The sequence below is a fragment of the Antechinus flavipes genome, chromosome 1, assembly GCF_016432865.1.
Source record: "Antechinus flavipes isolate AdamAnt ecotype Samford, QLD, Australia chromosome 1, AdamAnt_v2, whole genome shotgun sequence".
Taxonomy (NCBI): domain Eukaryota; kingdom Metazoa; phylum Chordata; class Mammalia; order Dasyuromorphia; family Dasyuridae; genus Antechinus; species Antechinus flavipes.
In genome coordinates this window covers 508188118-508202433 of record NC_067398.1, presented here as the reverse complement: position 1 = coordinate 508202433, position 14316 = coordinate 508188118, and the positions used below count along the sequence as shown (strand labels likewise).

General features: G+C 32.9%; 1 protein-coding gene and 1 pseudogene across 2 annotated transcripts in view; both read right to left on the bottom strand.

The window, feature by feature from the left end:
- TWSG1 (twisted gastrulation BMP signaling modulator 1) overlaps positions 1 to 14316 on the bottom strand; it is a 71726-nt gene that overhangs the window by 34848 nt on the left and 22562 nt on the right. For both annotated transcript variants that reach the window (XM_051970471.1, XM_051970470.1), the window contains exon 3: positions 13817 to 13916. In XM_051970471.1, the coding sequence (XP_051826431.1) occupies positions 13817 to 13916 (100 nt within the window). The remainder of the gene's footprint in view (positions 1 to 13816; positions 13917 to 14316) is intronic.
- LOC127544026 (elongation factor 1-alpha 1-like) lies at positions 6963 to 11313 on the bottom strand (annotated as a pseudogene).

Here is a 14316-nt window from a genome sequence, read left to right as displayed (position 1 = left end):
ATCGCCCTCTGAAAAATGGAAAAGGATATTTCCAAATATTATACATCAACATGAAATAATAAATACAGTGATTTTTTTGTTCTAGTAATACATTGCTCAACTCAATATACATATTTGAACACATATATACATATTCACAGATTTCTAGAATGCTTTATTCTTTGGGGAGGTGGTCTTTTGAAAGATTAAAATTTTATTAGCATGAAGTCTATTTTAAATTTAAATACAAAATTAGAAAAGAAAAAAAGCAATGCCATATACATAGCAGAATATTTGATTTAAAATATAATTTTATATTTCTAAAAAAGACTTTCTGTATTATATATTATTGTATATAATATATAATATGTATATTACATACATAATATTACATATGTAATATATTTTGTATTATAATATATCATGTAATATGTTGGAATCCTTACAAAGTGTTGTCATTAGAATTGATAGACAAAATAATTATCTAATTTAGCATGGTTCAGTATGATTGATCTGATCCTACAAGGAGAATGTTATGGGCCAGAACTTGAAACAAGGTACTAAGTGGAATTGATGGAAGCAATGCTTGTGTGTTTGGGTTTGCACCTTTGAGAGTTCACATGTTGGCTCACACACTGAAGTTCACAAGTTCGGGAGATTCACAAGTCAGAAACCCACAATCCCACTCTCGGAGGAGGAGTCAACCTTTTACACTGAGCATAAAAAAGGAGCTTCAGTCAGTCAGTCAAACAGAGTCAGTTCAGAAGAAGCCAGGAGTCAGAGTTGAGCTAGAGCCAGAAAAGTCAGTTTGTAACATTGCCAGGAGTTGGAGCTGAGCTAGAGGCAGAAGCTGGCAGAGGCAAAAGACAACCTGCAAGAGCTCTTTGAACCAAGCAGAGAGACAGGCCTCCAAGAAAATTAACTGGGCTATTTTGGAGGAAGCAATAAAAGATCTGAACTTTTAACAGGTAGCTGCATTTGGAGTGATTATTACTCTGAACCAAAACTAAGGCTGCCTCCAGAAAACCTCCCCAAGAAACCTGCTCCCACAGAGAACCATCATATTATAAAAAAGAAGAGAACACCACAGTAATATGTTATAAAATATACATAATATATTATGTTCTATATTATATATATATATGTATATATATGTAATAAATATTACACATTGTGTTCAATTATTTTTTCTTTGCTTCCTTGCAGGTTTTCTTTTGTTCTTCACTGTGCACTTTTAACTGTATACTCTCTATCCTTCCAGAAGACTATAATTAAGTGTGGATATATAAATATACTTAGATGTATGTGTATACATGTATATATACAACATACATAAACATAATATATAAATATAATCATATATATATATTCATATGCTTCTATGTTGACCATACTATGCTTGAGATCTGATAAAAATAAATTTATTTCTTCCCACTTTTCCCTCATTAAGTCTTTTAATATTCTCGACCTTTTGTTCCTCCAGATGAATTGTGATTTTTTTTTCTGATTCTATAAAGTAACCTTTTAGTAGTTTGATAGATATGAAATTGTACAAATAAATTAATTTATATGGCATTATCATTTTTGTTATATTGGCTTGGCCTACCGTTAAGGAATTAATATTATTGCTTTTATTTAGTTTTACCTTTATTTGTGCAGAGCGTTTTATAATTGTGATCATATTGTGTCATTATGTGTCTTGGAAGGTAAATTGTCAAGTATTTCATACTGGTGGTAGTTATTTCATGTAGAATTTCTCTTTCTATCTCTTGTGGGCTTTTGTTGGTAATATACAGAAATGCCGATAATTTATGTTAATTTATTTTTTATTCTGCAATTCTATAAAGTTGTTGAATGACTTAGTCTTCGGTTGATTCTCTAAGTAAATCATCATGTCATCTCCAACAAGTGATTATTTTATTTACACTTTTTAAAAAAATAGCTTTTTATTTTCAAGGTATATGCAGACAATTTTCTTTTCTTTTTTTTTTTTCCCATTTGGTCTTTTTTTTTTTTTTAATTTAATTTTATTTAATAATAACTTTGTATTGACAGAATCCATGCCAGGATAATTTTTACACAGCATTATCCCTTGCAATCACTTATGTTTCGTTTTTTCCCCTCCCTCCCCCCCCAAGATGGCAAGCAGTCCTATATATGTTAAATATGTTGCAGTATATCCTAGATACAATACATATTTGCAGAACCGAACAGTTCTCCCACTTATGCAGACAATTTTCAACATTCACCTTGTAAAATTTTGTGCTCAAATTTTTCTCCCTCCCTTTCCCCATCCCTCCCCTAGATAGCAAGTAAGCCAATATATGTTAAAACATGTGTAATTCTTCTATACATTTCCACAATTATTCTGCTGCATGAGAAAAATCAGATCAATAAGGGGAAAAATGAAAAACAAAAAGCAATCAAATAACAAAAATGGTGAAAATACTATGTTGTGATCCATATTCAGTCCCCTCAGATCTCTTTCTGGATGGAAATGGCTCTTCCATCACAAGATTATTGTATTATTTCCATTTTTGAATGCTAATTCTTTCAATGTCTGTTTCTTGTCTTCTTGCATTATACTTTCTATCCCTAAGAGTGATAATTGATATACTAGCTTTACACCTGATCTTATTGGAAAGACCTCTAGTTTACCATCATTTCCAAATAATTTTGGAATAGTTTTAGATGACAGTATTTTTCACAAGATGGAAAACTTTATTACAATGCTTTCTTATATCTTTTAACAAGCCTGGGTAGTGCATCTTATGAAAAAAGTCTTTTCTGCATTTTTTGATTTAATCATATGATATATATTTTTTAATTTTTAAAATTAATGTATCAATTTAAAAAATCCTTATATTGAATCAGCCCTACATTTCTGGTATAAATCCAGCCTATTCACAGAAAAATAATATTGCATCATAATCAGTATCACACTTTTTAAAAGCCATTCTCCAATTATTTGGCATTCCCTCATCTTCAAATTGTTTGCCCTGAGAAGAGAGCTGCTAAAATATATTCATATAGATAGGTCTTAATACTTTTTGTAATGTATTCCGAATAGTAGTATTATTAAATCAAGGGATATAATATGATTTTATAGCCTTTTGGACATAGTTCATATCATTTATCAATCGAGGAATGGCTCATTTTTAAAATAATTTGACTGAATTCCCCTATACATTTGAGAAATGTGGCCTTCATCAGAGAAACTTGCTTCAAATTTCTTTTCCCAATTACTATTGCTAACTGTATTTCTCCCTGTTTATTCTATTCTCTCTCTACTTTCACCCTGACCTTCCTTAAAAGTGTTTTGCTACTCATCACTCCCATCCTCAAAATGCCCTCTCTTCTATTCTCGCCTCCCCTCTTTCTGTACCTCCATCCTTTCCTGCTGTTTCTATTGAGGAAAATGTATTTCTGTATACTTCTCTGTGATAGTCTTCCTGTCTTTGACTAGTTTTAAGGAAATTTAGCTTTGTATTGCCCATATTGACCCCACCTCTTCTTCCTTGTTTATTCAGACATAAGCTCTGATGTAGCTAGGTGGCATAGTGGATAAATGGAGTAAGAAAGACCTGAGTTCCAATCCAGCTGTATGACCCTGGGCAGGAACCTCTATTTGCCTCAGCAACATCAACTGTGAAATTAGCGGTGAAATAAAGGAAATATCAAACTACTCCAATATTTTTGCCAAGAAAACATCAAATGGGGTCAGAGTTGGACATGATTTAAAAAATGACTGAACAAAACCAAAAAATTCTTGAGTTTTAATTTGAAGTTTCTCTCAGGAAGTGACCTATGGATTCTTTCAATTTTTACTTTGTTTTCTACTTCGACAAGATCTGAGAAATTTTAAATAATTTTTTATGATTTCTTGAAATTCAAAGTTCTTTTGTGTGTGGGAAGTCATGACTTTTAGTTCAATGAATGATTCTTAAAATTTCTTCTCTCTGCTTTCTAGGTTAAATTTTATTGTTGCTGCTTGTAAGAGATATCTTACATTTCTTCTATTTTTTAAAATCATTTTTTCAACTGCATTATAGATTTATTCTTTCATGTAGACATTAGCTTCTATCAAAATTAGATATTCCTACCCTCAATCCCCACTTAGGTACAGTTTTGTACCTTTTTGTTCCAAACTGTTAATTCTGTTTCAAATTATTTATTTGTTCTCATTCCTCCCCTTCTAAATAAATATTTCCTCTAATGCTATCATTTGGTTTTAAAAATAATTTTCAAGATTTTTAAAAAACTTGTTTCATTTCTTCAAAGATTTCTGGCTGAACTTGTGTCTAAATTGTGCTCTTCCTTGAGTTGTAGATGTTTTGGAGTCATTCTCTCCTTTTGAATTTGTGTCCTAAGTGTTACTATGACCAAAGAGTTTTTAGTTTGTTTGCTTGCTGATTCTTCTAGTCTGCTTCCTAACTGATTTTATATTAAGGCTAGGCTCTGGACATTTCTAGAGGGCATGTTTTAGTGGAGCTTTGCTTTCTTGGTCCTGCTATTGCTCTCAAGTACTATTATTCTGGGATCACAAAAATAATTCTGGTTGAGGACCTGTAAATTGTCAGTGCTCCTAAAAATGGTCTGAAGCAGATTTCTGATTTCCTGTTCTGAACTTGGCAAGTTCCAGGCACAAGTTTTGGGTCTGCACATCATTCCTGTGAATATGTTTCTGGTTGAAAATTCTAAGACTTAACCATTAGTCAGCAGGCAAACTCTACAAGTTTGGAATGACAGAACTGCAGTGTTCTCTTTCTGCCTTGGTTAATCAGCTAAAGGCTTCAGATTGAGCTAGAGAGTGTAACTGAAACCCCATTTACCTCCTGGGGTAAGAGCCACATAATTATTTGTTTTTGAATTTGTTCCTTATTTTCTACACAGTTGAGGACTAATGACTTCTCCTTCTGGAACATCTCTTCTATGTGCAGGCACTCTCCTTAGTCTGCCCCGGATCTGCTCTGGATACGTATGTCAGATTGACATTGGTTAGGACTCTTCTGTATGAATTTGAGATGACCTCTTGTCTGGTGAACAGTTTTAGTTCTTTTTTAATTACCACACAATAAAATACTCTGTGTGATGTTTTGGTTAGAGGCCATTCAGGTTTCAAAGATTTATCTTCTAAGGCAGATCTGGATTGAAAATATGACTCACTGTGATTTTTTTTCTTTAAATTTCATAATCAGGGCATGATCAAATATATTTTCTAGATCATTGTGGAGAGGTTATACTAAGGAGTTAAGCTGTACTTCTTTCTTCAGTTCTGCCATCTTAGTTACACCTTTCTCAATGCTTTACTTTTAATATCCCTATGAGATAGGTTGAGATAGACTACATTGTCCTCATGTTACAGATGACTCAACAGGCTTTAAAAAGTTAACATAGCAATACAGATTTAAAACTGTAAGGGTCCTCTGATATCATCTAGTCCAGTTACATCTTACAGACAAGGATATCAAAGTCTACAGAAGTGGCTTGCCCAGGATCATAGTTAACAGAGGTAAGATGTGAATCCAGATTCTTTGACTCCTGAGCCAGTACTTTCCTCTATACTACAGTCTCAAGATTAAATCAAGGAGTCATCTACCTAGTATGTTAGAGCCTAGGACCTCAAAATAATTTTCTTGATTCTTTTACACTAACATTCTTTCTTTGATTTCAAATACATGCCAAATAATTTGATAAACTAAAAAAGATACCCACGTGATTGAAACCAGACATTTTTACATTTCAACAAATGGGTGTTTTCATTGATTTGAGCACTTCTGCTAATGGTACAGATAGAAACCCATTCTTGTATTATTTTTGCTCATGTCCTATTATAAATCTTATAATGGAGATCTACTTCATATGCTAAAAACATCTTGGTTTCTTGATATTAAGTAGTTGTCACTGTTATCTCTAGACCTAACTACATGACCAGTCCATATTTTATCTCTTCATATAACTGTATGATACATCTTTTTTTAGTCATATATTTCTCTGATGATAGCTTTTAAATCAGTTTTTTGCATATAATGTATAATTGGTAATATGCTTTGGTCTGTTTATTCACCATGTAGTTCTCCATTATTTTCTGGGTAATGGCTGAAGGGCATAAAATTCCATGATTCATAGCCATGTAATTTTTGCCAGTGATATACTGCTTTATTTCTTTTAATTCTCAAAGCAACATTGAAAAATAAAGACTATTATTATAACCATTTTATAGAGGAGGGTATAGTTCCCTGAAAGATTAAGTGACTTGCTGAGCAGTACAGAGACAGATGTCTAAGGTAGGCTGTAAATCTAAGTTTTCCTGACTCCAAGTCTAGTACTATCTAGCTTCATACGCCCCCAGTGGAAAAGTGATTATACAAAGATGAGATCTAGCAGAAGTCCACAGTAAGAGTGCTGCACCATTTCCCAAATGTAATAAAAATAGTTTTCTTTCGCCACACGCTTCACTGTTTATCTCTGTTATCTCCATTAAGACATAGCTACTAATATACTATTTTAATTCAATGAGGATTTTCATAATTTGATCAATATGTATTCTTCACTAACCTGGTTTTCCTATGCGAACTGTCAAAACAAATTATTCAACACAGGTTTTATTGAGGGCTTTTATTATTAGCAAAGAGGATCTTCTAGAGAATCTGTCTACAGAGAATCATTTTTGGACTTTGTTGAATCTTCTAAGATGGGGATAGTGGAAATATTGGTCCTTTTTAACAGATGAGAAAACTGAGGTGCAAAGAGAATAAGTAATGTGTCTGAGGTCACTAAAGGCACAGTGATAAAGCTACTTGAATCCATGTCTTGTGATTAAATCTAGTTCTATTTACTGAAATCATCTTTTTTTAAAAAAAATTATTACATGCTATGGAAATGTTTGTTTTATTCTATATATTAAAAATAACATTAAAATAAATTTTAAAAAATTTTAAATTAAGAAACACAAAAATTAGCAGTTAGATGGTGCTTAAAGATTTGCAATGCATTTAACAAATATTTCATTTTATCTTTACAACAACCCTGGATGGGAGGTGCAATTATTAGCTTCATTTTATAGATAAGAAAATTGAGACACAGTATTTAAATGATTTGTCCAGGATTACACAGCTAGTATATATCTGAGATCAGATTGAATTTAGGTCTTTTTGACTTCGAGTACAAACTCTATTAACATGTAATACCTAGTGGCCTCTATTACATTTTTATCCTGATAATCCTACTTATCTGATTTCTCAAGTCAAAGTAGAAGCCTTTTTACAGGAGACGGGAAAATGAACACCAACTAAGATAATCCATTGATAACCTGCTAATAAGAGAGAAGCCAGGAAAAAATGATCTTTTGCTATGAATATACAATCACTTTGTATACTATAATAGATGCTGGTGATGATTATAAATCATTAGGAAGAAGCTCAACAAGACTGATTAGGTTTTGTTTAAAGAGGCAAAGAAATGTGTACTACATGTCTACATTTTTAAAAGATTTATTATACATAACAATTCTAATGTTCTTTACACAAATCATCTCTCCAATATTTAGTCAGAAATTCTGGATTCTTTTAGTGTTCACTTTTACAAGCCATATTATGATCCCCGTTCTTTGATTCAATGTTTCTTAGATGGTATGGTTTTAAGTTCCATTGCCATCTTGATGTTATTATTATTATTATTAATTTTTTTTCTACTGAGACCATTGGGGTTAAGTAACTTGCCCAGAGTCACACAGTTAAGAAGTGTTAAGAGGCCACATTTGAACTCAGGGCCTCCTGACTTCAGGGCTGGTGCTCTACTCACTGTGCCATCTAACTGCCCCTTCTGGTGTTATTCTTTCAACATAATCCAGCTTGTCAAGTTTTTTAAAAATATGGCATCCAGAATCTTTTAAAATTAAAATTTACAGCTTCAACTAACAAGCATTTATTTTTAATCCTTTCCTTTAAAAAAAACTTCTCCAACAAATAAGCATGGTCTTGCAAAACAAATGATCACATTGGCATGGCTAAAAATGTGTGTCTCATTCTGAATATGTTTATAAATTTTCTATCAGGAAGTGAGCAGCATTCCTTATCAATACTCCTCTGGAGCCTGAGCTAATCTCCCTTCTCCTTCTGCTTCTCCCTCCCTCCCACATATTAAACTGTCTTAATGGTGTCAAAATTCTATGACTGATTTTTGGTCATGTTGCTTCCATTTAAAATTACTGATTTTAAAAACTATTAACTTAAAACTGCCACAAAACAAATGCTCTTAAAAATATTCCTTTCTTCCTTAAGTCTTGTGATGCATTGGAATCATTAACTAGTTCTTTACTATTACCCTCAATTGAGAAAACATTCCAGAATCCATTCTTCCAACACTAAGACTGAGGTGGCAGGTGTTAAAAAGAATATTCACTTAGCATGTGGGATAGATTTTTTTGTTGTTGTTGCAAAACTGCAGCACTATAATCTTCTTTTTTTTTCCTTTTATAATAATTTTTTATTGACAGAACCCATGCAAGGATAATTTTTTACATTATCCTTTGCACTCACTTCTGTTCCGATTTTTCCCCTCCCTCTCTCCCACTCCCTCCCCTAGAAGGCAAGTAGTCCTATATATGTTAAATATGTTTCAGTATATCCTAGATACAATACATGTATGCAGAACCAAACAGTTTTCTTGTTGCACAGGGAGAATTGGATTCAGAAGGTAAAAATAACAAAAATGCAAATAGTTTACATTCATTTCCCAGTGTTCTTTCTTTGGGTGTAGCTGCTTCTGTCCATCATTTATCAATTGAAGCTCAGTTAGGTCTCTTTGTCAAAGAAATCCACTTCCATCAGAATACATCCTCATACAATATCGTTGTTGATGTATATAATGATCTCCTGGTTCTGCTCATTTCACTTAGCATCAGTTCATGTAAGTCTCTCCAGTCCTCTCTATATTCATTCTGCTGGTCATTTCTTACAAAACAAAAATATTCCATAACATTCATATACCACAATTTATCCAGCCATTCTCCAATTGATGGGCATCCATTCAATTTCCAGTTTCTAGCCACTACAAACAGGGCTGCCACAAACATTTTGGCACATACAGGTCCCTTTCCCTTCTTTAGTATTTCTTTGGGATGTAAGCCCAGAAGTAACACTGCTGGATCAAAGGGTATGCACAGTTTGATAACTTTTAGGGCATAATTCCAGATTGCTCTCCAGAATGGTTGGATTCGTTCACAACTCCACCAACAATGCATCAGTATGGGACAGATTTTGTGACCTTGTCAGCTTCAGTAGCATTCCTGTCAACTGCCTTGATGATACCAATTGCAGTGGTCTGCCTCACATCACAAACAGCAAATTAGCCCTGAGGAGGATAATCAGAGAAATTTTCTTGCCTAGAATCATGCCAATCATGGCAGCTTACCAGATTTCAGAAATTTACCAGCTTCTTACCAAAATGACAATTAATTTTCTCCTGCAATCCAACAAACTTGCAAGAAATGTGAGCAGTGTGACAATCCAGAACAGGTGCATAGGAAGCAATGATTTGACCTCTATGGTTCAGGATAATGACCTATGCAGTGGAGCTAGCTATTCCATGGGTGGGCTATTCTTTCTATTACCTCATTACCATGGTAGCCATCTTTGATAGAGATATTATCTCCAGGCAGAACTCACTCAAAGCTTCATGATACATTTCAGCAGACTTTACTTCAGTTGTAACACTGACTGGGTCAAAGGTGACCATCACACCAGGTTTCAAAACACCAGCCTCCACCTGGCCAAAATGTACCAATAGCACTAATCTTGGAGGGGTAAGTGCAGGGGCTGTAAATTAAATGAAATAATGGCAGAAGGCAATTCAAAGCTTCAAGCAGTGTAGTTCCTATCAGCATCACTATCCTTAGGAGCAACTTTCTATCCCCTAGCCAAGGCATATTCTAGCTTGGCTCCACTATGTTATCTGTACAATTGGCACAAATGCTACTGTGTCAGGGTTGTAGCCAATTTTCTAAATATAGGTAATGAGTTCCTTGACAATTTCCTCATATCTTTTCTTGCTGTAGGAGGCTCAGTAGAATCCAATTTGCTGACACTCCCAATGAATTGTTTCACATCTAGGGCGTGGGCCAGGAGACCACGCTCTTTTTTGAGATCCCAGCCTCCAATTCCAATACCAGCAGCAACAATCAGAACAGCACAGTCTGCCTAAAATGTGCCTGTAATCTTATTTTTGATAAAGTCTCTGTCCTGGAACATCAATAATGATTATTTAATACTTGTTGGTTTCAAATTTCTATATTAATAATGATACCACATTCAAGATCAGCCTTCAATTTATTCAATACCTAGGTACATCTGAAGGTACCTTTGAATTCAGATCTTAGCAGCCTTCTTCTCGAACTTCTCAGTGATTCTCTTCTTAATTCCATACATTTGTAGATGAGGTGACCAGAAGTAGTGGACTTGCCAGAGACTACGTATCCAACGGTGATAATGTTGACGTAACTTTTTCTTGTCCATTTTTATGAAAGTTTAATGATGGTTTTTTACAACATTTGTGTTCTGGTAATAAACCCATTTCTAATTTGGATTGATTTTTGCAGCATCCAGAAATGAACTGATTTTTAAAAACTCACATGTGGGACTTGCCATTTATTTTTTTTAAATATGCATTTTATTTTCTTCCCCAATTACATGTTAAAATAATTTAAAAATATTAAAAAAAAAGTTTTGAGTTCCAAATCCCATCCCTTTCTCCTCCTCTTTCCCCCTACTGAGCCTATTGATTAGAAGAATGCAAATTAAAACAACCCTAAGACACCACCTCCATATCAGAGCAGCTACTATAACAAAGTACATCCAGAATTTTAAAAAATTTAATCTTATTTTTCTTTTTTGTGTTTTTTTAAGCTGGATTTTCTTGCATGACAAATATGGAAGTACTGCCCACATTTAACCTAATGCTTGCTATCTGAGAAGGGAGTAAGGGGAAAGGAAAAAGAAAAATTTAGAACACAAGGCTTTACAAAAGTGAGTATTGAAAACTATCTTTGCATATATTTGGAAAAACAAAATACTATTTAAAAAAGAACTACTATAATTATTTTTGTACAAATAAGTCCTTCTCCCCCTTTTTATATATCTTTGGGATACAAATCCAGTGGCACTGCTGGATCAAAGGGTATGCACAAGTTTTAAAACCCTTTGAGTATAGTTCCAAATTGCTCACTAGAATGGTTGAATTAGTTCACAACTCCACCAACAGTGTTTTAGTGTTTTCTCCATATCCATTCCAAGATCCAACATTTTCTGTTTTTTTGTCACAGCAGCTGCTCTGATAGGGAAGTGGTCCCTTAAGAATTGTTTTAATTAATTTAATTCTAATCAAAAGTGATTTAAAGCTTTTAAAAAATATTTGATTTAATTTTTCCCCAGTTATATTTAAAGCAATTTTTTAACATTTTTAAATTTTTAAAAATTTTTGAGTTCTAGATTCTCTCTTATTCCCACCCATAATTAAGAAACCACAGGTGAAGTTATGTAAAACATTTCCATAAAAGTCATGTTGTGAAAGAAAACACAGATCTCCCACTCTAATGAAAATAAAAATCCTCAAGATAAATAAAGTTTAAAAAAGAGAGAGATAGTGAAAGAAAGAGTGCTTTAATCTATATTCAGACAAAATTGGTTCCTTTTCTGGATATGGACAGTTTTCATCCTAAGTCCTTTACAGCAGTTGTGGATCACTGTACTGCCGAGAATAGCAAACATCCCAGAACACTGCTATTACTTTGTATACAGACATTTCACTTTACTTGAATTCAAGGAGAAGTTTTTTCTGAGAGCATAGAGAGTATTTTTTCACATGACTATCGATAGCTGTGATTTCTTCATCTGAAAACTGCCTGTTCACATTCCTTTGATCATTTATCAATTGGGGAATAACTTGTATTTTTATAAATTTGACTCAGTTCTCTTTGTATTTGAGAAAAGAGGCCTTTATCAGAGATACTTGTTCCAAGTTTTCTACTTTCTTGACAAATTTGGTTGCATTGTCTTTGTGCAAAACCTTTTACATTATATATAAAATCAAAAATATCTAACTTATATTTTGTAATGCATTATTATTTTCTTTGGTCTTAAATTCTTCATTTATCCATAAATCTGACAGAAAAACAAATGGCTTGAGATTTATGACTATAAAATTTCATTAAATGAAGTTCAGTCTTTTGTTTCAGTTTGCTGACATCTTTTGGGTTAGAATGTTGTAATTTGGCAGACTAGCAAACCTTTCTATCTTTATATTGTCATAAAATTTGATAAACATGCAACCTGTGCCTTTGATTCACACTGCAAAGGTAGCTATGATCATACTTGTTAAACTCTCATACAAAACCACAAGAAAATCTGAAAAATAATGTTCAATTCAACCAAGTTATATTAAGTACTTATTATGTGTACAACAATGTGTCAAGCTCTAGTTTAGATTAATAAGATATATTTTGGTATGAAAAGGACCTTAGTCTTTCTAAAGTCACTCTAATCTAACCCCTCAGTTTATAGATGAGAAAACTGCACCCTAAAGAATCTAGGTTATTCCCTGCCTCTCTTCCCTTTTCCCTCACTTTTCACATACAAATCCACCTGGGAGATGAGAAAAGATCTTCTCCATATTTGATATTTCTTTCTATTGTATTGCTGATAAATATTCATCCCCTACTTTTCTAACCTTTGTAAATTAAGAATTATATTCTAGCTAAGGAAAAACCTTTCCTCCCTAGTATTTATTCTTACTCTTATTCAGTTCAGCCTTTCTTCTCTAGTCCTTTTGCTCCAACTGTTTATTCTTTCTCCACTCTTGATAACTAACTTTTTTATTAAGCCACCCTAGATTTCTGCCTTTCAGAGTCCTATGCTCTCAATAAAACCTTGCTTTCTCTTGAAAGTATTTCATTTCTTTCCATCTTCTCCAAAGATGAGTGTTCCTTGCTTTATATGACCTAAAATATATAGGATTAAGAAGTATGTTGTTTGCTTTCTATTACTGCAGGGCTCTATATAGCCATTATATGACCAACATGAGCACCTTCTTTTCAATCTTTTGTTTTTCTTTTTGGCAATCTATTACTAACTTCTATTACTAACCTCTCACTTAAAAACAACAACAACACAACAACAAAACTTGTTTTTGTCTTTGAATAGTTTTGCTTGACCATGCTCATTTATTGGAGAGACTTTTTTTAAGGGAAGAGGGAATGATTCAAATTAAATGCTTGAAAATTTAAACAATAAGATATAGATCTATGTAAACATCTGGCTCAGATATTTGTTACCTACACAAATTTTACCTACAAGGTATTTAATTGGCCCTAAAATGTGAATAATCAACAAAAACAGATTCCCAAATTGGTTGTATCCAAAAATGGGTCTCATTTTGTATTCTAAGTCCATTACCTTTCTCAGAAGGTGGATAGCATGCTTCATCACTGATCCTCTGAAAATATAGTTGGTCATTTATCGTATTTTATCACAATTCTTACATCTTTCTAAATCCATATTTTATCAGAATTCTTACATCTTTCTAAATCCATCTATTATCTATTTTTTACTACAAATAAAGCAAAAAAAAATTATAGCAGGAAAGTTTTAAGTTTTATGGAATGACTTTTAAGTGCCATGTATTACTGAATACTGGAAAAGGTCCTTGAGAGTTCTCAACTTAGGAAGCATTTCAATTTTTCCTTAAAAAGCAAGGAATACAAATCAATATCCTTGTAATTGTCTTCTAAGGCAAAGTAATATGATATAGAAAATGTTAATAAGACAATCAAATATCAACTTACCAACACAATCACAGCATTCATCCCAAAGAGTGCCCAGACAAAGCATACATTCCTTACAACATGAGCAATTTCCTTCACCAGGTCGACACTGACAAAGTTCCTAGTAACAGAACAGAGAAGTTAGATTTTTTTGATGTTTAATACATAAATTATTATATATTGAATTAAATAAATGTTCTTTGATTTCTTTAAAAGGGGAAATACAATGTTATTTTGTTTCATTTCATTAGGTATAGATAAATTTAATTAATACCAATGCCAAATATGGTTGAAAAAAATTATCTTCCCTCAATATCAATTTCACTTAAGAAACTGAGATATCTGCATCAGGACTAAAGAATCTATTTTTAAAAACACCTTTTATTTTAAAAACATATACAAAAATAGTTTTTAACATTCAATCTTAAAAATGTTCCAATTTTTTTCTCCCTCCCTTCCCTCCATTCCCTCCTCTAGATGGCAAGTAATCCAACATGTGTTGAACATGTGCAATTCTACAT